Here is a 26,809-nt window from a genome sequence, read left to right as displayed (position 1 = left end):
AATAAGGCTCTGTGCTGGGCTTTTGAGTACTGCTGAGTAGTGGCTAGTGTTTAACTATTAAATGACAGGGCCGTAGATATTGGATCACGTCAAAACAAAAGAAGAAGATGCAGTATGTCTCATAGCAATGGCTGCATTGCCTTAACAGGTCTTTTCATTTGATTTTCCATCTTCTATTGCTCTAAATATACACTACAGTCTTTCAGAGCAGCTTTTTTTGTTGTTGTTGGTTTGTACATGTAAGCTTAATTAAAAAGGAGACTCTTTATTATTTAGTTAATTTACATTGATCGAGGGTTATAAATATTTTTGACGAGAATCTTAATCAATGTGTGTATCTAGAAGCTATGCATGTAGATACACGTATTGCATTCGCAGCATTTAAGGTACACTTCTGAACATTACTCCACAGCTCCCCTGTTGAAAGAATGGTGTTGCAGCTATTGTAGACTGCTGATTACTGGAAGGCTTGCTGAGAGGTATTTTCAGTGTTCACTAGATGGAGCCAGAGCCTTACTAAAACAAGCCAGACCTCTCAAGTGGACAGGAAGTAAAACTACACTGTGCAGTTTGTTTTGTTTATGGTGTATTTGCTACAGATTGCAAACAACACTTATAATCTCAGTCTTCCCAATGTTTAGCTGCTTCCAGCATAGAAACAACGTATTTCATCTACAACAGCAACAGGATGTTATCACCATCTCCTCTGTCTTACTAACCTGCAAATTGTTTTTGCAATTTCCCCATTGCGAGACAAATAAAGGTTTTTCTTAAATTCTTAACTTCAGCAGACACTGATCAGGCCATAACATTATGACCGCCTGCCTAATCTTGCGCAGGTCTCCCTCCAAAACAGTTGTGACTCATCAGAGAGTGGACATGGTCCTTCTGAAGGTGTTCTGTGGTGTCTGGCAACAGAGTGTTGTTAGTAGGGGGTTTTGGGGCCTACGGGTTGAGGGGAGGGGCCTCTGTGGATCATCCCACAGATACTTGATCAGTTTGGGACCTAGTTGGAGGCCAGGTCAACACCTTGTGCTGTTCTTCATGTTTTTTTGAGTTGTTCCTGAACCATTTTTGCTTTGGATGGCTGCTGCCATCAAGGAGTGTCATTGCTATGGGGTGGGGGTGTCTGGTCTGGTCTAGGTGGGTGGTACATGTCTAAGTAACATCCACATAAATGCCAGGTCCAAAAGTTTCCCAGCAGAACATTGTATTGTCACAAGATAATCAATGTTATTTACCCGTCATAATGTTATGCCTGATCGGTGTATTTTGTATAGTATGAACCCCCCACACACACACACATACAGACACAGACATAAACAGTGAAAAGTAAAGTCCACAGTCGTTTCAACAGTTCTTTTATAGAAACATGACTCTCAGAACAGTGCAATCCACTACACTCCTCCATAAAGCTAAACTCATGAATTATCAACACCGCTCTAATTACTCAGGACTATGTGGATTTCATATATTTGACACAAAAGCACAGACAGTGGGTTAGGCTGGTCACATTAAGCGACTAATATCTACATGAACGTTTACCTTACACATACAGTACAGACAAGTGTGAAACACAGCCTACAGTATGCGGACACTTACTTTTTGGTAAAAGGATTGTGTTACTGTTGTGTGAAGTCACTTTCACTTCAATCAGTAAAATATGTTAACACAAATATTTACCAGTGAATGACCAAGCATTTCAGTTGTAAAAGTATTTCTCAAAAGGATCGGTACAATGGTTGGTTTAAGTCAGGGTTTTCTTGAAACTTAAAAAACAAAAGAAAACGAAAAATGATAATAAATTGATTGAAATGAAAGTGACAAAAGTGTATGTACTACGTCCGAGTTGGCTGCATGTGTAGTGGTGCAGACAGCAGATCAGACAGAAAGCTTTACACCTCCGATCAACTTCCTGTTGATCTCTCTAAATAAACAACAAAAGCATTTTGTCAGTTGTCACGATTCCTGCTGCTCCTCTGTGTTGTCCGTCGGTTGCAGGTTTGGGACATCACTGTGTTCTGGTTGACATCTAGCAGTCACAGGAGCGGCCTGTACACACAAATACACAGACAGACAGGAAAATGTGATAAATGTGCTACCAGAATCTTTCACATTAACATATTTGTACATTTCTTTTCTCCAAAACGGATCATTTAAGCTCTACGTTTTAGCATTCCCAGGATCATGTGACTGTCAAACAGGATATTGCGAGTCATTTGGAGAAGTGGCTACTTAAGTGTGTGACACTGTTACATTAAGCCTTCACAAAAAAATAAATACTCGTAGCTTAACGTCACCTTCACACCACTGCTCATTATCTGAGTGGCAAAAATAGTGGCGTGTGCCCATGCAAGTGGAAACTGCCTATCTGCGCAGTATGTCCCAGTAGGCCCCCACTGTGTTGCTTACATACTACACACATACACAGGTTTTCCATATGGGCCACCTGTGTATTGTCTCTAAGCTGCTGAAATCAAACGAGCTGGGGTTTGACACCATCCCTGTCACAGAGGCTTATATCTGCTTGAATATTAAAAACTGCCATGTTTTTTGTGGCTTCGCTACTGAAGAAAACTGTAACATGTTTCTCTCTGGCACTGCATTTCGTCTCCCTCCTTCCCTTCTCTGCCTGATGGACACCCAGAGTCCCACCACCTGTTGAACAGCAAGCTCCATGGCATCTCGGTCCTGCACTGTGAGTGCTTTCCATTCTGTGTCAGTATGTGTGTGGATGACACAAGGCTGTTTACAGCGAAGCAGATGGATAGAGTAAATATAACTTTAGACCCTGGCGGGGTGCCGAGCGGGTGATGAAATCTTATTATTTTTCAGAGTGAAAGAAGCTCTATATGTTTCTGCATAAAGATCTAAATACAGATACAGTATTTTATTTATTTTTTGGACAACAAATATATTTTAATCCTAGTGGAAAGAAGCGCATGTTGGTAGAATGAGCAGCGTGTGGAAATATATAAAGGAAACGTTCACACTGAGTTAGAGCCAAATGAAGTGAATCGAGTAAATTAACTAAATTATTCGGTCAGCTGATAGATTTCTTGAGGATGCCATCAATGTGGTGTCGACTGCTAGGAGGGGGGTTTGTTTGGACCGGGCTGAGCTTTAGATCGTCTCACTGCCAATTACTAAGACAAAAGACGGTTTGTTGTAGGATGAATGCTAATTACCTTGGTCGTTGAGCATCTGCTGAGCATTGCTTCCTGTCCTCCTCCTGCAAACATAGAAAGGAAAATAGTAAGGGAGAAGTAAAGAAACACACTTGCATATTGCAGAATAAAATTAAATGCAGTTTGGAGTTTCCACTCTAATTACACAAATGTTTTACTGAATGAAGTATCACCTCTTGTTCTGGTTGAACTTGCACCTGCAGTGGCCACCTAAGAAGAAGACAAAGCAAACAGAGGCAATGTTTATGATGGCTGAGCGATTTTGAGCAAGTCTGTTTAAGACTATGCACGTTGAAACAATCATCAGAGTCCTGTTAAATAGTTAGCTGGTAACTGGCATTCATGTATATTTTGAGCATACAGGTAAATCCACACAGAACATCGGCAGTGATTCAAAAGTAGGGACTATGGAGGGCCCAATCTACCATGATCAACAAAGAAATAGCTCATTAATCAATGTAAGTGCCAATAAACGCACAAAAAATAAGAAATACCTGTCCCACTTAATTGTATCTACTTTATTAATTAAGTACGTCACAATTTAAGTTTAAGTATTTTTATATACAAAAATAATACATTTTGCTACTATTCATTCCTAAACTTAAATATTTCTCTGTTTTCTAAAGTATACACATGCAGATTAGCGTTACAGTCCTCCATAAGGGAGTGGACAGTATGTAAATAGTTTATCAATGAGTGGGGTGTGGTTTCAGTGTGGGTGATAGTGTCTAGTGGACAGTTTACAATGACAAAAGGGGTGACAAGATCCAAACACTAGGGGGTAGGAGACTGTCTCCAGGCACCACTTGACAGTCTGGTATTTCAGTAGTCACATGTGGATTCAAACTTGGATGATTAGCAACACAACAAAGTATGTCGCCTTCAACAGCATGCGTGCACCGGCTAAATGCGGAGGTGTGTGCGCGTAATTTGCGTCTTACTGAACAGGATGGTGATGCCGATGAGACAGAGGACAGCAGCTAGAATGAGGCCCCCGACACGCAGCCTGTGGTAGTCTGATCACAAACAGATCATGTAAACCGTTAATGGGGAAAGGAAACATAAGGGTGCTGAATTTCTGGTACAATCTTCCTACTTCCATTATCAGTAACAATGATTAAATGAAAGGGTAAATTACCAAAGGTGAAGGGGTCCTCAGCTGTAGGGACAGAAATGAACGAGGGTCAGTTAAACAAGAAAAACGCAGTGAAGACAGGTCTCCATGTGACATCATGAAGTAACAGTACAAAGTGTGGTGAGCACAGACAATGGCCCACTTGTAAATATTTGACATGCCTAACTATCAGGTCGAGATACTGTATTTCAAGCAAGACACTGCGCTAGTGGACACCACGTGAAACAATGCAGAAATAAATTGCTGTAGTGCACTTACAGTTCTGTTCTTCTGCAAACACCAGGGACACAACTGCAAGAAGACAGAAGAGTTGCAAAAAAATAAATTACACACACTGTTCTCTCAGTCACATACTAAAAAATCACTTTTAATTACAGGTCGTTAGAAATGTTTAAAACTTTCTTAAATAAACTCTTAAATCTTTACTTTTCGTTTGTTTTCCCTCCACTAAAAGAAGCTGTAGCTGTTGTTCACATCAACGCTGTAACTGTAGAGCACTTTATTTACCATAGTTACAGTGTTAGGGATAGCTCTCTAACAATATATTTCTATAGGAGACATGAAACCCAGACTTACAGGGGCAAAATGATCTAGCCATTCAACCAGGAAACCATGTTATCTAAAACATGGACTGGTTTCCTCTGTTAAGAGGAAGTGAAACTGTCAGACCATGAGCCTTAATGTAAGTGACGTAAACTGACTCTGATTTGAGAAGAAAAAACTTCTAATTTAATTCTAAGTATTGTTTTTTCCTCTTTTGTGAAAAACTGTGATTCGGTTTAAAGGACTCACGTGTCATCAACACCAAAGCGCAGGTCTTCGACATCTTTTCAGCTTGAGTCTGTTGGAAAAAACAAAAACAGAATATAAACTTTAGTTGACAATATTCAGCAAATAAGCCAACAGAGCATATACGGTATGTAGAGACAAAGTCCCGCGGTCACCTTAGTTGCGTAGGACCTTTTTGTCAAGAACACTCTATGTGTGGTTGTCGAGGCCAGAGACAAATCAGTTTTGTCCCTATTGGAGTTATGCCATGAGATACACTAATTACAGTTTAAAGGATCATTTTTCAAGTCAAGTAAGGAATAAAGATAGTAAAGTAGCACCAAGTATTGTGTAACTGTGTCCCTCATCTCACACAATATATGAACCACACATCAACATGACCATCACCATGGCATATTTCACCTCTTACTTCCCTATCAATAAGCACTATTAACTATGTCTCTTGAACTTCAGCTTCTGTTAAATTCACATATTCACATACGCGACTTTGGGCTGTGTGGTTTTCTAAAAACTTATTTCCACACTAACCTTTAAACTAGCAAACAGTATATGTGTGATTCATGGCATAACATAACTAATGAAACAAACTATTGACTACACATTTTTAAGGTCCGGTCCACTGGAAGGGAAGGGACTTCCACTCTGTTAGATCAGTGTATGCAACTTGCACATGTTTTAAAGTTAACTGAGAGCATTCTCTGATAATTTGAACAAGAGTGTCGTTGCATTAATACGAGGCAAATCATGTAATCATGTTTTAAATGTGTGTGTGTGTGTGCTGCCGATAGCAGAGCTCCAAACTGGCTCGAACCAGCTAACAGAGTCAACAGAGACGTGATGCAACATTCAGCCACATTGAGTTTTCTGAGGGGCACTAAAAGGACTTAAACACACAAAGACGCACTCATCTCTCTCACAGGACATGCATCCGTTCCCTCTGAAGCACACACAAAGAAATCTGATCAAATTCAAATAGGCACAAAGTGGTCTCTCTTCTCTTTCTCTCTTTCTCTCTCTCTCTCTCTCTCTCTCTCACACACACACACACACACACACAGAAACTTGAGCTGATGTTGATGGGCACTAAGTGCACTGATGGAGCCTTAACGGCAGAGCTAAATCTTTTTAGTAACTGCATTAAACCACTGCAATGGTAAAGCTTCAATCGTCTTTTTCTATTCTTGTTTCAGTGGTAACCTTACACCGATGAGACATAACATTATGACCACCTTCCTAATATAGTGCAGGTCTCCCTTGTTCCTCCAAAACAGTTGTGACTTTGGGCTTTCTGAGGGTGTCCTGTGGTGTCTGGCAACATTGGGCCTTTGGGTCCTTTGGGTTGAGGGGAGGGGCCTCTGAGGATCATCCCGCAGATATTTAATCAGTTTTGGGTTCTCGTGAATTTGGAGGCCAGGTCCAAAAGTTTCCCAGCAGAACATTGTTTTGTCACAAGATGGTCAATGTTATTTACTTCTACTGTCACTGGTTTTAATGCTGTGGCTGATCGGCGTATATTTGACTACAGTCCGACTCCACCATGCAAATGTACATTGCACAGTCATTTATGTACATGCAGTACCTGCTGTCACTCTCCACGTACTTCCAGATAAGGATAAAGATAAATATCCGTGATAATATAATTAAAGTGCACTCACACTTCCAAAGCTATTCCTGTCTGAATTGACGTTTTAATCCCATTTCCTAGGGCACATTAGTGTATTGATGGTGTGTTTTGTGTCTCTGTTTAAAGTGCCATCAGTCACTGCAGATATGTTTAAATGCCAGTGTCTGACAAATAGTAATTATTAGGTTATACTTAGATACACTTGCTCATCCTTAATGGACAAATGCACTTCCCGAAAATTTCAGTCTTCCTGCTGTGTTAGCTGCCATGAGGAAGCAGATGTACCATGTGCACTGGGTGGTGACACACCTTAAGTAACACAGTAGTGATTTTCCACTTACTGCACTTTTCCACTCAGGCCAAGAACAAACACGCCCGTTACCATTTTCAAAATGGCATTTACACACGGTCACATGTGAGAGGAATAAAAATGCAACGTTTTGATGACATCAAGTTGCGGAGACTGACTGTTTAAGAGGTGATCGGCACACACAGGCGACCATCTAGTCAAAGATAGGAATGAGAAAAATGTTCACCATTATCTCAAGAATTTCCTATTTGAGAACAGTGCTAGCAATTGAAGGTCACATGTGGACTGATGAAAGATGTTTCAGTAAAGATTAACTGTGCTACAGCTTTAAAATTCACCGTAATTTCAATCATTCGTTAACCCCTTGAAATTCCTATAATTCTTTGCCTAACATGAAAAAAAAAAAAAAAAAAGTAATAACCAAAGTAAATTTAAAGTTGCTCTTGGACCATTTGGACTACAGGCATGGTTTTGGTGTTTTTTGAAAGATAACACTTTGAATGTTTCTCCCCAGCAGCCAGATTCTGTCTGCGTGTAACTAGCACTGAGTAACAGGAGTCAGAATACACTGAAAAAGAAGGACTTTATGTCCGGCTAATTTTGTTCCATATTTGCCTTCAAAATGACTGTAGCTTGGCGGTGTGGACTGGAAAACTCAACGGGACCACAGCTTGGAGTCTTACCATGTCTCATTTCAAATTTGACAATAATAGTACAGAAAATTTGTACTTTACAGTTTTTTTTCTAAGGATGGCATCAGGAGAGTGTGCCAAAGACCTGGTAAAACAGTTCAGAGTTCAGAGCTGTGGCTAATACATGCAATCTAACGGAGGTTACGATCAAGAAAGTGTGGATTATATGCGCTGTTAATCGAAATTTAAAAAGTTTGCTACAACGGAAATTGTGCCTTTATAGATCAAAGGTTTGGTGTGGATGTGTACTGGACCCTTGGTAATGTAACAGGACCATTGTTGTTGGAGTTTTATCTGCTCTTGGGACACTGTGACGCTCAATAGATAAATTGCATGCATTTTTGCATTTGCAACGGGTCTGACATGAGTGCTTACTGAGCATGCAGTTAGGATTGCATCCTGAAATAGTGTGCATCATTCTAATCTCAAGAAATTAAGCTTTCCAACGGTGTATAACATGTGTTGGCACATAGACAGGCGGCTGAGTTAATCCCCGGTTTAGTTTAGTTGGAACGGCAACAGGTTAAGCAAAAATTACAAATATTTGGTGTTCTTAGTTTCTCAAGTATGGTTTAAATCTTTTGTCAGTCACATGTGATAGTAAAGCGAACATACTTGAATTTTGGGTTGTTAAAATAGACATTACAAGACTTTAAAAGATGTCATGTTACTCTGTGTGAATTGTAATGAGAATTTTCACTATTTCCCGCAAGTTTATAGACACATGGAGCCACTTGTATCATCTAGCATTTTTAAGTCTCTTAAAGTGACCTTAGAAAACAAGAGATCCACAATAAAGGTTGGAAGCAAAGACAATGCGTCTCCCTCCTCGGCTGCTGGTATTTGGAGTTTGGCAGCGAGGGGGAAAGAGAAGAGCGGGATGAGGGCTGCTCTCCTGGTGCCTCCCCACAGCAACCAAAGGCGAGGCAGGGGGAATGCAGTGGATGGAAATAGGCCAATATCCACCGGAGAATGGTTTACCTCATAAGAAAGATACAAAAGGAAACACAGAAACAGGGGAGAGAAAGATAGTCACAGATAAAAAGACTCAGCGGGCAGAAAGGTTAGGTAGAGACTGGAACACGAGGGAAAAGGGCAGGATATGGAGTATAAAGACGTGGCGCCGCCCTGCTCTTATTTGAAGATCATAATACTAAAGCAAATGTTGGTGAAGGGTGGGGCCTCAAGCTTTATTCAAATCATATGAGTTCATGACTGGTAGAGTAGACAGTAGCACAGCGAGCTGGTGGACAGCCAGAGTAAGATGTATGCATCCATCCCAGCAAGGCTGAGGGCTCAGAGCAGCCATAAAAGTAGCTGTAAGTACTGTTACAGAACAATAATCCAAATAGTTGCAGATTACTCAACTATGGTGTCATGCTTCATGCAACTTTTACATCAAACGTTTCCAAAGAAACTGCTGAAGTCCCATGTTTAGTGTTTTTTCCCTCTGGGCACAAATTTCCTGTGGAGCTCCTTGCCCAGCTCTGCCTGGTCCAGGGATAAAGAGTTCACTGTTCTGGCTTTGTCACGCTACTCTGCCTGTCTCCGACTATCACTATTTATGCTTTTTTTTTTTTCAGTTCTCGCAGCATCCCCCCTTTTCTTCCCGTCTTCAGGACTGCTTTGGTCTTACTGTGTCTTTAAACTTTGCCTCTTCTTTTAATCTGCCTTCTCTCTCCCTATCTGAATCAACTGTTTGTTAGAAACCACAGTTTCACACTGCTCTTCTGCTCTGGTTAAGCTTCTGTCTCCCCTCAAACCCTCCACGGCCTCTTCAGACTTCTGCTCTACTAGTTTCCTTTCCCGATGCACTTCTGCCCGTCCTTGCTCTTTCATCCCTCTCCGGTCATTTTGATAAGTCTTTTGCACTCACTCTCTAGGATCTACGTTTACGCCAATAATCATCTCCCCTTTTCCCATCTCACTCTCCTCCTGTTCTCTTTGTGAGGTTGCACAACACATTACAGCTGTGTATGAGTCAGGAACCCAAGATGGAAGATACTTAGTTTGACTTTGTGGAAAACCTCTGACCCAAATTGTCAAACCCACAAGAATACATGATTTCTCCTTTGGGCTACAGTTTGGAATCTTAATACTTACATCTCGCTCTGAAAAAGACGACGATGAACAAAAACACACATATGTTGACATATAAAACACAGAAAGACTAGTTTTTTGCAATGTGTCCTGCACCGTTGGCGCCAGTCAGTGGCTTTTCAACCATTTCAGTTGAATCTGCGACCACAAGAAAAAAAGTAGACTAAAAAACTAGATTCAAAGGGCACACAGGTTACGTCTTTATCTCATCTGAGCATTCAAACACATGAATGTTTTCACAACAACATGTAGAGTGAATGAATGGCAGACCTACTGATCAGCATGATTTAGAAGCAGCCAGCTCTGTACAAGAGTTTACAAGAGAGTTCGTAGCTCTTGCTAGCCTCCCAGCTAATACAAGGTCTTCCCGCATTCCTTTCTGAATGATATCGACCTTTGTTGCTGCCATTTATTTGATGTCTGTTTGGTGTGTCCAAACCTGTACAGGAAAGGGCCACTATTTCTCTTTGAAAATCGCAGATAAACCCGTGTGCACACACAAACACACACATTCAAGCTTTTAAAATCACACATTTTCTTTAATGTCTATAAGAAAAGCCTTTTCCTACAACGCCCAAAGCTGCTGGTCATGTTTAGAGTCACAGGAAAGTATCACGTTATTCTGTAATACGTGTGTTTGACATGCACATGAAGCAGGAACACATTTTACACAACGTCTTCACGTATGTGTTCTGCACGTCTTAATATCAGATTTCTGGTTCTTCCACTGTGCTATGAGATGTGGTGTATGTGCAACTTGGTCTCTGTTTCTATTTTTTATTTTAACACTCCCCCTTCCCACCTGTTTCAGTGGTTGTGTTTATGTTCCTGTGCTGCACTACAAAGACAGCTGCCTATTCTCGGTGGCGTTTTTTTATTCCTAAATTAGAAGCAGTGCATTCCAGTTCGCAGCACATCCTTTACGAGACGCAAACACGCACAGTCACACACATGGGAGGTCTCTGCCGTGGATTAAACACACTGAAACACAGAGTGAACCTGCTTTGCACATGTGCAAATTAAAAACTTTTCGAGATGAACCTCCCTTGTATGACTAAACGATGTTTCTGTAACAGCGAATGCCTGGAAATGTGACTGATGTGCTGCCGAACAACGGACTTTTTTGTCACGGTGACAACAGCCGACGGATACCGATCAAACATTTCAAACAGGCGCAGCTAAAGTGTCCGTTAATGTGTAAAAAGGAAACAAATAAGCAACAGAGGTAGGCAGAGCGCGACAGGCAATCACTGGAAACGTAAAGTTTGGAAGTAAACATGAGAAGCAGTAAAAAGAGGATGAAAGAGAGAGGGAGGCGGGGAGACGAGGGAGAATGCGGTTGGGAAAGAGAGGAAATGAGGAGGGACACACAGACATAGGGAAGGAGGGAGTGTAGCATACTAGAGCCATGCGTCATACATGGTAACCACAAGCCTTGCAGCGAGCGGCTAACAACAGACTTCATGCTCCTTGCTCTGCAGTCACAATCAGCGGATAAAAGGAGAGAGTACATTTCCATCATATCATCTCACATCTCATAAATTATTAATCTTTCATGTGTCAACTAGTAACTGCTCTAATAACCTCCATGTCAGGCCTGAGCTGATTATTGCAGGTTAATGAATTAGAAATGATTAGCCCTGTCTCTGCTTAGTTGTGGCTACGTTGGAAATGCAGTGAAGGTCGCAGACACATTTCTGATATAAAATCAATGTCTTCTTCCCGAGGTTTCTAAATCTGTGTTTGAGAGTCACCCGAAGTGATTGCGAGGAAAGGTGAGGAGAAAATGTCTCTCCTCTGTCCTCTCTTAGCTGTTTTCCTTGGCTGATCTTGTTTTCTTTTTAAGATCAGCGGTCATGTGAGGAGAGGTGAGAACAGAGAGCTAAGTCTGCCACACTTGAGAAAGGAAAGACAACTCCGTCTGTCGCCACCTTCGTTCACACTCTCTCCATCTCTGTCTCTTACCCTGCCACCTCTCTGATCTCTCTTTTCCTCACCTGAAACACTGCAGCCATATTTCAAAAGCATGCTATGTGGATTGTGGATGCTGTCCCACCTTCTTGCTGTCTCAAGGCAGCACTACTTCAAGCCAAGTTGGCCTGAAGTCTGGTCATGTTTCTGCATTGCTATGTAACTGAACACAGGTGAAGTTGACTCCAAATAATCTCTCACGTTGCCAGATTGAATTCCTAGACTTTCACAAAGCACAAAAGAGAAAGACTGACTTCTGTTGGATTCAAATGAGTTTTGATGTTGCCTCCAAGGCTTAAATATTAATGTTTACATAATCCACGGCAACTTCTTTACCTGTGCCTGTGTCTGTAACCATGGTTCACATATATTAATAATGTGAGAAGAAAAAAGGTTGTTTCAACGGCTTTGTGTGTCTTATAATCAGTTAACCGTTCATGGCCCTTTGTCACACTCGTTAATGTGCCTCTCCCTTTGATTAGCACAGAAAGAATTAGTCAATATTTTACTGCAGACGACAATTTGTTAATTGATTTTTTGATAAGGAAGGAAGACACCACATTCTTGTGGGTTACAGTGAGGATGTCACGTCTGTGAATGGTATCTGAAATATCAGTGGCTCTGTGGTGAGAATAAAGAGGCCAAATTTCACCAGACTGATTTCCACACGGTAAGAATATACTTATGCTGTTTGCAGGCAGGGGGAGGGTGGATGCAAGTTTTTTCTTTAGCTGAGATTTACAGATAACCCTGAACACCTCAGATTTACAAGTCGAATTGTCTCTAGCTAGTTTGCAGGGAGCATGCGCCAAATAGGAAAAATGCAGCCGCGTTTAAATGCGCTTCAGCAATAAATGCACAGATAAAGCCTTGTGCAATATTTTCAAATCAAAAGTATCTTTCAAAGCAGGGTCTCGAGACAAAAAGGCAAAGACAAAAAAACAGCAGATCATGTAAAAGAACTGAACCAGTAACCAGAATACCAGAATATCCAGCTTCCTTCAAAGAGCCATAATCCTGTGGTTAGGTTACAGTTCTTCAAATGTAAATCATACAGAGAGCAGCCTCAACAACCAGCAGAACTTGACAGCTCCTGTCCTTGTCTCAGTCTGTCCTTGTGGCACATAGTAGCAAAACTGTTATCACCACTGCTCTTATCAGCTGGCCTTTTCACACACGCACGCACGCCAGTTTACTGTATCCAACATAGCTTCACAGTAGCTACTCTGTAATGACTGTAATGTTAATGCTATTTAATATGTTATAAAAATGTATTTAACGAGTTTTTTAAAAAAAAGGAGCAAAACTTCAAACAGACACAGGGCAACAGTTTTTCTTTGTGTCAAACACTACTTTAAGCCTAGCCTACTTGTGCGCTTTCTGGAAACCTCTGTATATAGCGCGAGAGACGCGCGTGAAGGAGAAACCTGTACCGGGCCGTTACGCACGTTGGCCCCGGGGCGCGTGCCGTTTCATTGTCCTGACACTGGTGGGCACGAGGGGAAAAAATAAAATAAAAAATGCGACATGAACCTATTTTTACTTTCGCATTTTTTTTTTTTTTTTAACAATGACGCGCTTTAATCCGGAAATGTAAGGTTTACGGATTTCATTCGAGCCTTTATCCGTTTTAAAATAACCGCGTGAGCCAGTTAACAAGAAGTAGCCTACTGTTTTAACTTTGAAAGTAAAAAAGAAAAAAAAAAAAAAAAAAGCTCTAGCTATCTTAAAATGTAACGCTATCCTTATACATAACCTAACGTTTAATAAAATGGCTGAGTTCTCCGAGAAGAGGAGCATATGTGGGCAATTAGAACTTCATCAACAAATTTTTCACAGCCGAAGAAAACGCTTTGAGAGACGGCGCCTTGTGAAATCTGAGCTACATTTCTTTGTTCAACACTTACCTCCGACTCGTTGTATTAAGCAGCGACAAACACGCGGAAATTTCTCACAAGCGGACGGATATGTGACTCAGAAGCAGCAGCAGCAGCGACTTTTCTCCACTCTGTGCGTCCACACCCTGCCTTCACTGACGCTCAACAGGTTGGCTTGGTTTTTTTTTTTTTTTATGGTAAAACAAAAAGGGGGCAGTGTTTAAAATGCTACAGCTTTGTTGATCAATTCTGATCCAGGGTCGGTTTGTTTGCTTATGTTTGGCCGCTGGAGACTGGGGCTTGGATAGGAGAGGGGCGTGGGGGGCTGGTCCAGGGTCAGCAGTGGAGGAGGAGAGGATCGTTAATGTTTTGCTTGTCGACAACGAATATGTCGAAGTTTGTCGAGTAAAGCTGAACTAATTTCACTTAAATTATGTTCACTGACGATTAAACGAATCAGATCGACGTAATAATAAACAGAGACAGAAGTCATTTAATAATAATGCAATGATCCTTTAAAGTGTAATCTATAAGGAAGATCCGCCTTTTCCATTTCCACAGCAAAACCATTTGATCTGCATTATACAGCCTGGAAAAACAACATGACACAAATGAAAACCGTTTGATTAGGGGTCATGACATTTATTTTAATTTTTGATGCATTCACCAAAGGGTTGTAGCAGGCTGATTTATCCTCAAATCAATATATCAAAGCATGCAACAGACAGCTGACGATAATGCTAAACATTACATTTTGTTCCAAATAGTGCACCTTTATCAGTATATGCATCAGAGCAAAGACTTAACTAAGCAGCAGGCAGCTCCATGTGTATTTACAGGCATAAACATCTCTGTGAAAATAAATGAATCTGATTTACATCTGATCTGGGCAAACTGAATGCATCTTGAAAACATCAGGAGCAGGGGCTTCATTTATTTCTCTGCATGCTGTGTTAACCCAGATGATGCCAAATTTCGTGAGCACTTTAAAAACACAAGGTGTTTGCTTTGCACAGGTCTACACATGTAGAACCATCTGCACAGGTGTGTTTCAACTTAACCCCCCCAGCACGCACCCAATCTCTCCACCTCTTGCCTGTCAGCTTTTCTTCCTGGCCGAAGCCGGTTTGTCAGGCGCGAGATCAGATTTCACTGCTGTCGTCGTCCCCTTTTCTACAAGGTAAGAGTGGAGGGAGGGGCGGCAGTTAGAGATAGAGACAATAAGAGGCGGGGGGGGAGTCACACATTTACATTCAGACTCTCACATAGCAACTGAGGTTCAAAAAGGAGGGGGGAAAAAAATCATCTTACTTGCTCTTCTTGCCGCACTTGGTATCTGTGAAGACAAACCGGAATTCAGTCTCACCTCTGTTACAGTGAACTATTTTTATTTTCACAGGTAAACCTTTTTTCTGTGTAGTTGGGGTACTTACAAACTACAATGCCTACTCCTCCAGCCACCAACAAACCGGCAAAGATCAGACCTCCAATTCGTAGCCTATCATAGTCTGAGACATAATAATGTTGAAGGTGAGGCAGGCGCACTAGACAAAGAAAATCACCTTTCAAAGCAAACATAACCAGACATGAAATGGATAATCACCTCATGCTTGAATTACGTTTTTAAAGACATGTGTTTTATCATATTTTAATCCATTAAAAATTAATTAGATTATAGGTTAGAAGTGACAAGGAATATGAGGATTTTCAACACTTACTGTAAACAAATGGGTCTGCAGAACCAGAGCAAGGAGAGGGCAATATAAGAAAAAAAAAAATTAATTAGTGAGAAACAGTGAGACAACAAACGAGACTGATCAAACTAATGCTCTGTAATAGCCTTCTGCATAATGGTTTCACGTGTTACAAAAGAAGCTGATGTTGCATTTATTTGCAAAGCAGTTCCTCAGGAAAAGATTTGAGTTTTGGCCTTACTTGCTTCAGTTTCCATGAAAAGGGCAAACAGCACTGCAAGAGATTAAAACAAATGAAATGTTTATTTTATGAAGTTGACATGTGTCTTCGAATGTAGTGCCTTGCTGCACTATGTCACCTTGTTGTCAGCATTTTAAGGAAATAATCTAGTTATACTTTATATATTTGTATAAATGTGAGTTGTCTGTTTACCTGCCATTAAAGTCACAAGAGTGAGCTGTCCCATCTTCAACACTACTGAGTCAGACAGAGACACACAAACACAAAGACAGAGGGAGAGAGAAGATGATTGTGAGACATTTTTCCCATCACTTTTTTTTTCTTGTTTCTCACACACATGCACACTTCGCCCTCTCCCCAGGAAGAACGTCCTTGTGGTGCGAGAGGTCAGTGTCTCGTCAGCAGGGATGCATTCTGGGTGTTTGGAGAGTAAACAGAGGATCATTTTTTGTTATAGGGAGAAACCCAGCGGGTCTCTCCTTCAGCCCACACTCAACTGCAGAAATGTTCATTTCCCCCTTTGCCAAACGCTATCATGTGCTTTACAATAAAACTATTCTTTCTTTGACTTTTCACGTAATACTAGAAGCTGAATTTATCATTCACTTGGCAATATTAACATATTCACTTATTTTTTATTTTATATACAAGTATATCCATAATCATACGTGTTGACTGAATTGCATTTTTGTATAATTTTAGCATTGGTTTTTAAAGGTCATCCAACACGCTGTTCTTTAGTTATATTTTAAAGCGCATAAACTCCTATTTTTGAAGAAACACAAATGTCTTGCAGCCATTTAGAATATGTGGTGTTTGAGGGAAGTGAGCATGCAAAAGGACTTTTGTAGAAACCTCCCTGTCACCTCTGTCTGGCCTTGAATGCCCTTGGTCCTGCAAGAGTCACTGCAATTTGAAAATTTACTGCCTTTCCTCGGTTGTTTGCTCAGCTTCTTCCAAGCTTAAAGTAGTTTTCCACTCACCAGGTAGATTTTTAACAATCCTGCTCTAACTTAAATTGTGCACTGCGAAAACAGCTTAGCAAAATATAAAACACATTTAAAGATTAAAAAAACAACCCCCCAAAAAATGCTTCCTATAATAAGTCTTGCCAGCTGAGCAAAAACGTGCTCGGTGCAGATAATATTTACTTAATTTTATCTATGTTGTCCATATTCTGTACAGTGTGCACTAACTGTTCAAGAACTGGACATCAAATGGAAACAAAGATAATAAAAAGACATACTATCATGCCAAAAACAGTTATGCCTCCAAACATGACCTTCGTCTGAGTGCTCTTGCAGTACAATATAAGTTAGCATGACATTATTCAAGGTCAACCAGGCTGTTGTCTTTTAAAATGTTCCAACTTTTCAGACAATACGATTGCATTAAACAGAGTAGATTTATATTCTCATATTATTTTATCCATTTTAGTCGGCAGTTAAGGATCAGGATCAAAACGTTCACATTTCCGCGTCTTTAACGTCTCACTCAGTTCTTAACTTTGCTGCCAGCTAACTCATGGCAGTGCTGAACTTACTGTATGTGTTTTAAATGTTTCTGAATTCTGATCAGCTACACAGAAGATACACAGTTATCTACAAACCAAATCAAAAGACAGAGGCGTGCAAAACAAAAAGTAAGTCCCAATATGACTGTACTCTCTCTGCTGCACATGAACACAGTATCATAAATATACCAGACATGCCCGCCACATGTAGAGGAATGATTCATCCACTAAAGTAATCCGTTGTCTATTTGTTATTTCTTCAAATTGTTACTGTGATTTAAAATTTAAATTCCTTAAATGTTCTCTACGTCCTGCACATATTTCTGTCTGTGGTTGAGACCCAAACACTCCCAACTGAGACCTAGGAGCCCAACAACCAAATCTCTTTTTGCAGAAAAGTGACCTTGACCCTGATTCTCATTCTACCTCTCTTTGCTGTGACCTGTTCTTACCTGAGCTGATGGTTCGGGAAGAGAGGAATGTGCGTGAATGTTCCCTAGACACTGCCTGGTCAAAAGTGTGTCTTTTTCTCTTTTACCTGAATAAGTACTACCCGCTCCTCCTCTTTATTTGGGATATAAACATTTGTGTGTGCATGTGCCCAGTGTGAATGTGAGCTGGCTGCTTACGCATGCGAGACCGCTGTTATTCCATAAACATCAGCGTGTGCATGTGCGTAGCAGAGTGAAAGTACTTTCCAATTTGCCTCAGAGAGGCCATTCTTGTATGTAAGTCTATGTGGTAAGAGCGTGTGTGGAGACATGTATACGCACATTTCTTTTGCTCTCATTTGAAGACTCAATCATGGGTTAATTTCCTCATATCAGTATTTTAAATCAGCTTTGCATTGCTTATGATTCCGCCAACACGGCTTTGACACACCAGTGGCAGTCAATGAAGCCTTTACATTATGTTTAAGCAACATGTTCAAAGTAGCGAAGTAGTTGTGCTGCCTCTGTGCAGTGTAAGATCACAACTGAGTGCAGTGAGAGAAATACGAATAGACAAAATAATTGAAAACTCTTAAGTCCGTATGTTTTCTATTTTAAATGCATTCCTCCATGTAAGACGAGACAAAGACCGGAGGGTTTAGTACATGTTGCACAGTGTTTTATTACTGCTTTTATTCTCCTTTCTGTTTGCTTTCCTTCACATACCATCCCCAAGGTCTTGTCAGGTATCCAGGTATCCCCCAGTGCTCTTCTCCCATCGGATTACACTGTGTTGGTCTGATGGTTGACAGGCATGTTCCTTTTACTACACCCAGGCAGGAGGTAGAGATATTTCTAGTCTTATCTGAATTGATGCAGACTCCTAACCTTGCTGAAAAGGCATTGTTTGCTCACACCTACGTCAGTTTAAACTGTTTAGCACAAACACAGTTAAGTAGGTGAAAATCATATTATTTCTGTACATCCGGCAGTTTCTGTGCATATGTGTCGGTTTTACTCGTGTCTGCGCACATTTGAGCAACCAATACATGTGTGCAAAAATGTGTGTGTGTGTGTTCCACAGCGGTGATGTGACTATTTATACCTTCTTCTGTCACACATTGAAAACTGAGGCATGCATCCGTCTCTCAACAAATGATAAGTGTGAGGCCCAGAATGACACAGACACAGAGATACGCAGTTAAAGGTTTGTGCGTGTTGCCGTGTGTGGAAGTGATAATACAATAATTTGACAGTAGATAGAAGGAGGTAGCTGGTGACAAGAAAGAGACAACAGATAAATGTTCCCCATGAAGACATTGTTTAGATTAAGGCCCCTGTATTTTTTGCTGTCTGTCTTCATAAAGCACCGGCCGCCTGTCTTATTGTCAGTGAGGTTAAATAAAGGTCACTGTGTCTCATGACGTTAGCATGTCACTGATAGCATTAGCGGAGCTGGAGAATATGTAGTGGATACCCAGTACGATATTTCTTACAGTAAATTCGGACACCTCATTAGAAAATAATATTTTGTCCACAATAATGAGCATTTTGATAACTACATAACAACATTAGTGTTTAACTGTAGATCAAATTACCCTTGGTTAATATGACTTATTGCCATATGATGGTCTCTTTAAAATCTTTTATTGTAAAAGAAAAACAAGCCGTGCACATACTAAACTTCAGTACGACTAAACCATTATACTACCTTTGCAAAGAAAAAAGCAAAAACCATATCATGTGTAAATGTTACTGATCGATATGAAGCAGAATCGTAACAACACATCAATCAGTTTTAATTTAATGAGTGTCCCTTGTGCTTGGAGGATGTACACATGTTTGCAAAGAAAAATAAAACCACCCCTCCTCCGTCAATGTGCGAAAACAGAGGTCAGCTGTAGGGCGGTTAAAATTATTCTAAAAGTAATAAAACTGATCGTCTGACTCAGTGTGAGTCATTATTCTTTAACTTCATTTGTGTGTGTTTAACCCTCTTTCCCTCAGAAATGAAGCGGATGTAGCAACTTCAATTGTTTCATTATCTTTGTTAAAGGTAAAGGTCGTCGTGACAAGACACACTAAACAATGTAGGTTATCAGTCGACACAAACACACGCGCACACACACGTCTTTTGTGGTGGTTTCAGGGTGTTTGTCCATAAACTGAAGTACTAAAGGTCTACATAGCTGACATAGCGGGGAGTGAAGCTCAGTCGGTCAGCAGATGAAACTTAAACAGGAGAAATAAGGAAGAAGTCTTAAAGAAGATTAATATTATTATTATTAGTAGAAGTAATGTTAATAGTAATAGTAATTAAAAGTTTTTGAAAAGCGATCTACATAGTGGTTTACACGAAACGACTCCTGCTTGCACAGTCGTATTTGGAAACTCAAGAATGTAGAGGCTCGCCTGCGGTCACATGACAAGAGTGTTGTGTATTTAGAGTTAGAGGATGGGCCAGTCATCCCAGTCAGACCTAAGACGTGAAGAAGAAAGTGTCAGGAACAAACATGACCCGGCTGACCCTTAAATACTGCTAACGCCACAGACCAAGACTTTCTGTTCAGTTGCGCACCAGAGTATGACACAAGCCTATCGTGGAGTGAACTGAGGCGTAGATGAGCAGCTGAATCAACACGTTGCTCCGTACTACCTCTGTTGTATCAACTAAAAGACCACGGAGCAGACTCCCCCGCTGATAGCCCCGTGTGTGTGTGTGTATGTGCGTGCATGTGTGTGTGTGTGTGTTGCTCCATCAGGTGTCACAACACGGTGTCTGCAGACCAAAGTGATCATATTATATTGTGCACTTCGCTGCAATGCAGAGTTTGTGTATGCATACATGGGAGCTGCTGTGTTAAGTATAATAATAACTTGCAATTTAACCTTATTTTAGTGGACATGGGGGAATGTTCAAGAACATTAACAGTGAGTTTAAGTTGATTATTTGTTTAGTGGACAAAAAGTAATCTCTTCCCACCTACATTTTAACAACATATCATATTCCTGCAGTTTCTCTTAGTTCTTTTTATTACTTAATATAACTTTGAGATATACATGGCAGAATACTGTGCAGGCATAGGTCCTGACATGTAAAGAGTTCACCACCAGGGGGAAGCAAAGAACATCTAGTCAAAGGTGGACGCTTGTGTCTCTGTTTACTCTGGTGTCCACTCTTTTACAATATATCTGAAGAATATATTCTTCTACCCAGCGTGCAGTTGAGATATTTAAGAGTTCTTCGTCTCTAATGTGTGTGCATAAATAAACTTAGAAGTTGCTTATCTTAGATTCTATGTTAAAACAATATTTAATATGTCAAATGTAGAAAAAGCAGAAGTTTATAATGTACCGTGATGAGTTTTCCAGGGCAGTTTTACCCAGTTCAACAAAGCAAGACTGGAAGCAGTTATCTACTGTATATGATGGTTTTATAATATAGTGATTACAATGTTCTCCACACCTATTCTAGAGGAATATTTGCATCACAATACCATTTAAGGGCACTCAGTCATTGTTTTCACATACTATAGCTTTAATTCGGTCATCGGCCACACACCAAGAGCAATCACTAATAGGCAACTGTGACTTATGTACAGGATTGACAGACAGCAGGATAATAAGAGACAGTTTCTATGATGTTTTTATAAAAGTATCAAAGGGATTAAAAGGGAAAAATAGAGTGCACATACAGCAACCAAATGAGAAGTAACATATATCCCCAGGGTTTTACTGCACAACCAAGAGCTGTTGTATTTGCTTGTATGCAAACACAAAGACTTTAGGTCTATTTATTTGACAATGCACTTGGAAACAGTTGGCATGGCAACATCACGTCATTGGCCAAACGAAGAGCCTTCTTCAAAATAGCTGATGATATAAATTTAACATTAGAGCTTCAGAGGTTTTCATTCATACTCATTCTGTGAGTATGAATGAAAACTTTTCATGAAACAAACTGGTTTGCCATGTTCATAGTAAGTGCCTCCCTCCAGTGGACAAACTGTGAAAATGTAGTTAACTAACCGAGTGGCCGCCAGGTAGTTGTTATCCAGCTGTAAAACAGAAGTTCAGCTACTCTTGTGTTCCTCATTTGACCAGCAGCTGTCTTTTTTTGGGACCACGTACTCAGCAGTTTTTTCTGTAGCATTTCTTTAACCACTTGACGCCAGGGTGAATAGTTCAACAGACGGGCACAAAACTACTGACCTGTCTCTCTGATCGATGTCCTAGGCAGCTTGTTGTTAAAAAGTTCAGGTTTGACCACTTCTTTCTACACAGAGACTGTTTTAGAAACATCAGAGAACAGCAACAAAACATTTTACATTTTATATTTAGATTATATAGTGCGAAGGCACATAGGCTTATATATATATATATATATATATATATATATATATATATATATATATATATATATATATATATAAGCCCATCCTGAAGGGCATGGTCTACTAACTGCAGATAGAACAAGGAACTGATGCTATCAAAAAGCAGGATCTGATCTTAAACATCTGACTTTGACTTTAGACTTGTTTATTTTCAAGTTCCTGTTTTGGTTCAGAAGCTGTCTGGAATCTAATTCTGTTACGAAGCGCATCATCTCCTGCTAAGTCTTGTCTTCATGTCTTCTTTTACTCCTTCACTATTGTGGTCTTGTCCTCTTCTATTTCTTCTACCCCTAAAGACACAAGGATATCACACAATGCTTGTCAGTTCTCAATCTGTATTCAGTGTCTTAGGTCTAATGTTACATTTTTCACATCAGTAAACTGAAGCAGTACTCACTGAAGCAGTTCTGGAGGGTCTTGGACTCTCTCAGCAGGAGGTATAATAAGCCAAACACCAAGAGGATCCCAAAGAAACCCCCAATGGTACAGCCGATGAGCGTGGCGTAGCTGGTGCCGTTATCTGTGTGCGGGGAAAACAGAAACAAAGTGAGAGTCAGCTGAAATGACATAAATTAAAGACATTTTTAAACAGCATTTGTTGTATCAACTAAATCTTATGAAGGCGGGTGTGTGTCAAGGTATTTTGTATGAGGAATTATCACCATAAACGAGCAGGCCGGCAGAAGGAGCGAAAGGATTATTTGACTGCTGACAAACAACTCTGGTGCCGTTGTCGGGGAGGGAGGTTCCTCTGAGGGTCCACACTGCCAATGACTCTCCATCCTTCATTTCACAACTTCCATAGAGAGCCTGACGACAGAGTCACATTGCATCGCATGATACATACGTCATCTTCTACATTTTGTGGTCCAGACGTGTGGGCTATTTCTGATGCTATTTGTACCCTGTTTCAAAATGCAGACTCAACCAGTAACAATGAAAACAACTCTACACTCACTTGCCAGTTCATTATATGAAAATAAATGCATTAAATTTGTTTTATGAAGGTTATGATATTCAGCATTTGTTTAAAATAACACAAACTGCATGCCGTACAGTTGAATCACCACCTTTCTGATGCTATTTCAGCGTATGCAAATGCACAACTTGTTTTTACTGGTGCACTTAATGAAGAGGCAAGGGAGTGTAATCTCTGTTGACGCAAATGCAAAATGCAAAGACGTACACTGAATGGCCTTTTAAAGCTAATTTTACAAATGGGATTTGATTTAAATAAATAAAAAACACAGAAATGTTGTTGGTTTAGCTGTAAACGGATTCTGTGCTTGTTCCTGACAGAAAAAAAAAAAAAATCTTTGAAGAGAGAAAAATGAGTGACAAAAAATAAAAAAAGACAGAAAGCAGGGTCGGATGGTCAGCTCCTCACCTGAGGGATATCTTCCACTTTGCCATTGGGGCAGGTGAGGCTGTAGTTGCCGTGACTCCCGTAGAAGGTGAACCGTAGACCTGGAGATGTTTCGGGTACTCCACAGCGAAACTCTGCAGGTTCTCCCACAGCCGCTATCACATTAGTTGGACGTGTACTGTAAGTGAGAGGTGCAGAAGCGGTGGTGGTGGTCGTGACGACAGTGGTTGTGGTGGTGGAGCTGCTGACTGTGGATCTAGTAGAAGTGATGTCTTGAGCTGAAGCAGAGATTGATTGTGTGAGACGTAGGTATACAGAAGAGACAGGACAATCCGCTAAATCACTGTCCATTTTATAAAACTGAGGAGGATTAGAAGTCATTGTTTGAGAAAACAATGTTTAAATTCCTACTCAGGTAATTGCTGAGATGTTATTCGCTCAACAATGTTGCGTGCCGTCAGTCACGAACTGAATGCCACCTGAGACGTTCCTTCCTGGCACTCAAACATTTGAATAGACAAATGAATACTGAACATTTCCCTGAAAGATGTTCTAGCAAGACTGGAAAGCTTTTCAACAGAATAATGAAGAAGTTGTCTCAGTGACTAAAACACGTCTGAAGAACTTATAAACTCATAAATGTTAACTGCAATTAGTGTGAGATTCCTTGTCACGGTATTTGAACAGGATTAGATGGATGCTTTCAGTTTAGAAAGAATTACTCAGTGTAACGCGAGCGCCATGATGTTCATAAACCTTTAGTTAGTTAGTTTTAAATCATTAATAGTTACCTGAGGAGGGTGTGCCAATCTGGAGCACAGCCACAAGCAGCAAGCACATGAGAGAATCCTTCCTTTTCCTCCTCATTTCTGCTTTCCTTCTTTTCTCCATTGTAGCTCCAATCAGTCTCTCTTATTCCATAAGTTAATCTGAAAGTTTTAACAATGTGCGGTACCTTTACTGTTCATACAACAAAGAAGAAATACCTTAAATACAACAGTCCATGAGTCCATATTTATCCAAGGACAGATCAAGTATTATTTCTGATGGCTTTTTTTGTGTATTTTATGTGGTATAGTCATTAGATAATAAAACTCCAGTGCAATCAGGCAGTAAATGAGCTTCGGACACATTTTGTTACCTAAGCTATTGTCATCCATGACCAATTTTTAAATGTTCATTTGTTTTTTTTAAATAGGAATTGCGATTCTGTGTTGCCAGATTTTTGTACATTTTACAAACTTAACAAATACAAAAGGTGAAAATACAGAAATAGCAAAGGATTAAGACTAACCAGGAAATGATCTGGAAATCCCCCAGCAGCTCTTCAAGTTCCTTATTTGCAGAGTAGGTGGGTGCTCCTTTAAAAATAAGTCCTTTTTATTGTGGGGAACTTGACAACTTCTCAGAGCTGGTCTGACACATATCTAGCCCCAATACGTAAACAGTGAAGAGAGTGTCAGTGCACAAAGCTTACTCCCTCTTTTTCACTCTCTGCCTCACTCCATCCTCCCACTTCAGCCATGCGGGAAGTTCTGAATGACGAGGCGACCTGAAGGAATGCTGCCTTCACCTGATGCACAAGTCGGATTTCTGCGAACAGCACAAAAACAGGTTGAGCAGGCCTGTCATGAACCAATAATAGCTACTAATCGTGCAAGATTTTTCTACTGCGCCATTTACTTTCTCTCACACAAATCTGTTACACCCGCTCTCATCCAATCTCTTTATTTCTCAGTTCTCGGCTTTGGAGAGTCCCATTCAGATATATGAGTCGTAAAATTTTGCTTTCAAATAAGTTAAAATAACTTCCTTCTGTCTGAATGGCAACTAAAGTAGTATCACTTTTACATTAAATACTTGCACGTCATCTTGTTGACCATAGTGCATGCATGTTGTTGTATAACAGAGGAACACTTAGAGCTGCAAGCATAGACATATATACATAGACGCCTCATTGAGCGCTGGACCATACGTCAACGTCACCGCCATATTGGAGGAGGCAGCGCTGTCCCGCGAACCAATACAAATGAATGGAATGAACTTTATTAAGCGTCTTCTACAAAGTACTATAAGCATTTACACATCCACACACGAACGTATATAGTCAGGAAACAAATAGGAACCAAAAACAACGTCTGTAACATTCTGAGTAGTTAATGTTACAGACGTTGTTTTTGGTTCCTGTCAGTTCCCTGGATATATACTGTTCGTGTGTGAATGTGTAAATGAACTTACAGCACTTTGTAGAAGACGCTTAATAAAGTTCACTCCATTGACTCTTATTGGTTCGCGGGACAGAGCTACCTCCTCCAATATGGCGGCGACGCTGACGTATCGCAACAATGGGCCAACCCGCTCAATGAGGCGTCTATGTATATATGTCTATGGCTGCAAGCATCATTTGAGTCCAGCTATTCAGAGTCCTGAGGCTGCACTCATAGGTGTTAGAGAATAATTTCTCTTCCCTATGGAAAGTTTGTGTGATTACTGCTGGCGTCAGTTATCTGCCTTATTTTCTCTCTGAACATACCAAGACCAAGGTCCCTCTTATGGCGTCTTCAATCTCACTCTCTGGGGGATACTTTGCATTACAGGCATAGCTGTAGAGTTAGATGATAACGCCCTCTGTCACTGTCTGACAATTTGTATTTCCTAGCTGGTGTGAATCCTTATCTTCATGTTTCTGATTGGATGCTAACACATCTCCCGTTTTCTGCCTCGGCCTTGCTTGCTAGTATAAGAATCTGAGCTTACTGTTTGTCCCTTAGAATTGAGGTGGACTCATGCACTTATGTTGTGATGATGAAGCTTCTGTTCTCCTCGTATGAGCCTAAATAAACTCCTTCAAGCATAAGACATACAGGACTCTGGTGCTTCTTCTTCTTCATCGGCATCACCACAAATTCCTCCCTAACAATAGGCTCACAATGCTAACTGCTAATTGTAATGCTTGGTAGCTATTTTTTTTAGTATCTTCATTATCTGTTGAGTGTTAGCATGCTAGCATTTACTAAGCAGCACTAAACACAACTGGCACAAGACAAACACTCAAGGGCGGCTCACTAAATAAATATAATTTGTAACGCCACAGTCCTAGCGTAGGTTATTCTTATCAGAATACGATGATACGCCTTTTGGATTTCATTATGTGGCGTGTTTCAAGGAAAATAAATAGCTTTGCACGCAACTGAAGAGTCAGAGGCACCTTGCTGTAAACAAATTCAGCTTCACGCACAGATGACGTCCATCCTCGCATAAACCCCGTCCAAATGGTTTGATCTGTCCAGCAGATCTTAACCAGTTCCCAATGGAGCGGTTCCAGACCAAATTTCCACTGCTAATCATTTTATGGCTGAGAGAAGTCGGGACAGCTCCCAGGCAATCACAGTCCATCCTGTAGGGTAGTTATTGTAACGTTCTTGACCAAAGACTGAAGTCCCTAATAATGTTAATATTAAAAGTTGGAGGAAAATACCAAAAT

General features: G+C 40.5%; 2 protein-coding genes and 1 long non-coding RNA gene across 5 annotated transcripts; all 3 read right to left on the bottom strand.

Annotated features, from left to right (window-relative positions):
* Positions 1 to 1,345: 1,345 nt before the first annotated feature.
* fxyd3 (FXYD domain containing ion transport regulator 3) lies at positions 1,346 to 13,876 on the bottom strand. Its single transcript, XM_084557138.1, has 8 exons — positions 13,717 to 13,876; positions 5,116 to 5,164; positions 4,582 to 4,614; positions 4,327 to 4,347; positions 4,130 to 4,204; positions 3,362 to 3,398; positions 3,189 to 3,232; positions 1,346 to 2,052 (listed from the first exon to the last, which is right to left on the bottom strand). Exons 2-8 carry the CDS (start codon positions 5,147 to 5,149, stop codon positions 2,033 to 2,035), a joined length of 264 nt encoding a protein of 87 aa, XP_084413264.1. The 5' UTR covers positions 5,150 to 5,164; positions 13,717 to 13,876; the 3' UTR covers positions 1,346 to 2,032.
* Positions 13,877 to 14,320: 444 nt separating this feature from the next.
* LOC311497040 lies at positions 14,321 to 19,012 on the bottom strand. Of its 2 annotated transcripts, none has more exons than XR_014699367.1 (7): positions 17,587 to 19,012; positions 15,814 to 15,858; positions 15,622 to 15,654; positions 15,405 to 15,419; positions 15,120 to 15,194; positions 14,998 to 15,022; positions 14,321 to 14,859 (listed from the first exon to the last, which is right to left on the bottom strand). It is a non-coding gene; the product is annotated as an uncharacterized lncRNA (long non-coding RNA). The 2 variants fall into 2 exon arrangements; XR_014699368.1 differs by having other exon boundaries at positions 15,814 to 15,855.
* An 896-nt stretch (positions 19,013 to 19,908) lies between these two features.
* LOC311497031 (uncharacterized protein) lies at positions 19,909 to 26,286 on the bottom strand. Of its 2 annotated transcripts, XM_084557129.1 has the most exons (6): positions 24,620 to 26,286; positions 24,117 to 24,254; positions 23,347 to 23,603; positions 22,622 to 22,769; positions 22,357 to 22,479; positions 19,909 to 22,249 (listed from the first exon to the last, which is right to left on the bottom strand). In XM_084557129.1, exons 2-6 carry the CDS (start codon positions 24,214 to 24,216, stop codon positions 22,203 to 22,205), a joined length of 675 nt encoding a protein of 224 aa, XP_084413255.1. In that variant the 5' UTR covers positions 24,217 to 24,254; positions 24,620 to 26,286; the 3' UTR covers positions 19,909 to 22,202. The 2 variants fall into 2 exon arrangements, with proteins under 2 accessions (XP_084413255.1, XP_084413256.1); XM_084557130.1 differs by lacking the exon at positions 24,620 to 26,286 and having other exon boundaries at positions 24,117 to 24,404.
* Positions 26,287 to 26,809: the final 523 nt, after the last annotated feature.

The sequence above is a fragment of the Chelon labrosus genome, assembly GCF_963514085.1.
Source record: "Chelon labrosus genome assembly, chromosome: 12".
Classification (NCBI taxonomy): Eukaryota; Metazoa; Chordata; class Actinopteri; order Mugiliformes; family Mugilidae; genus Chelon; species Chelon labrosus.
Note: the sequence above shows the minus strand (reverse complement) of the source record. Positions and strands in the feature narration are given on the sequence as shown.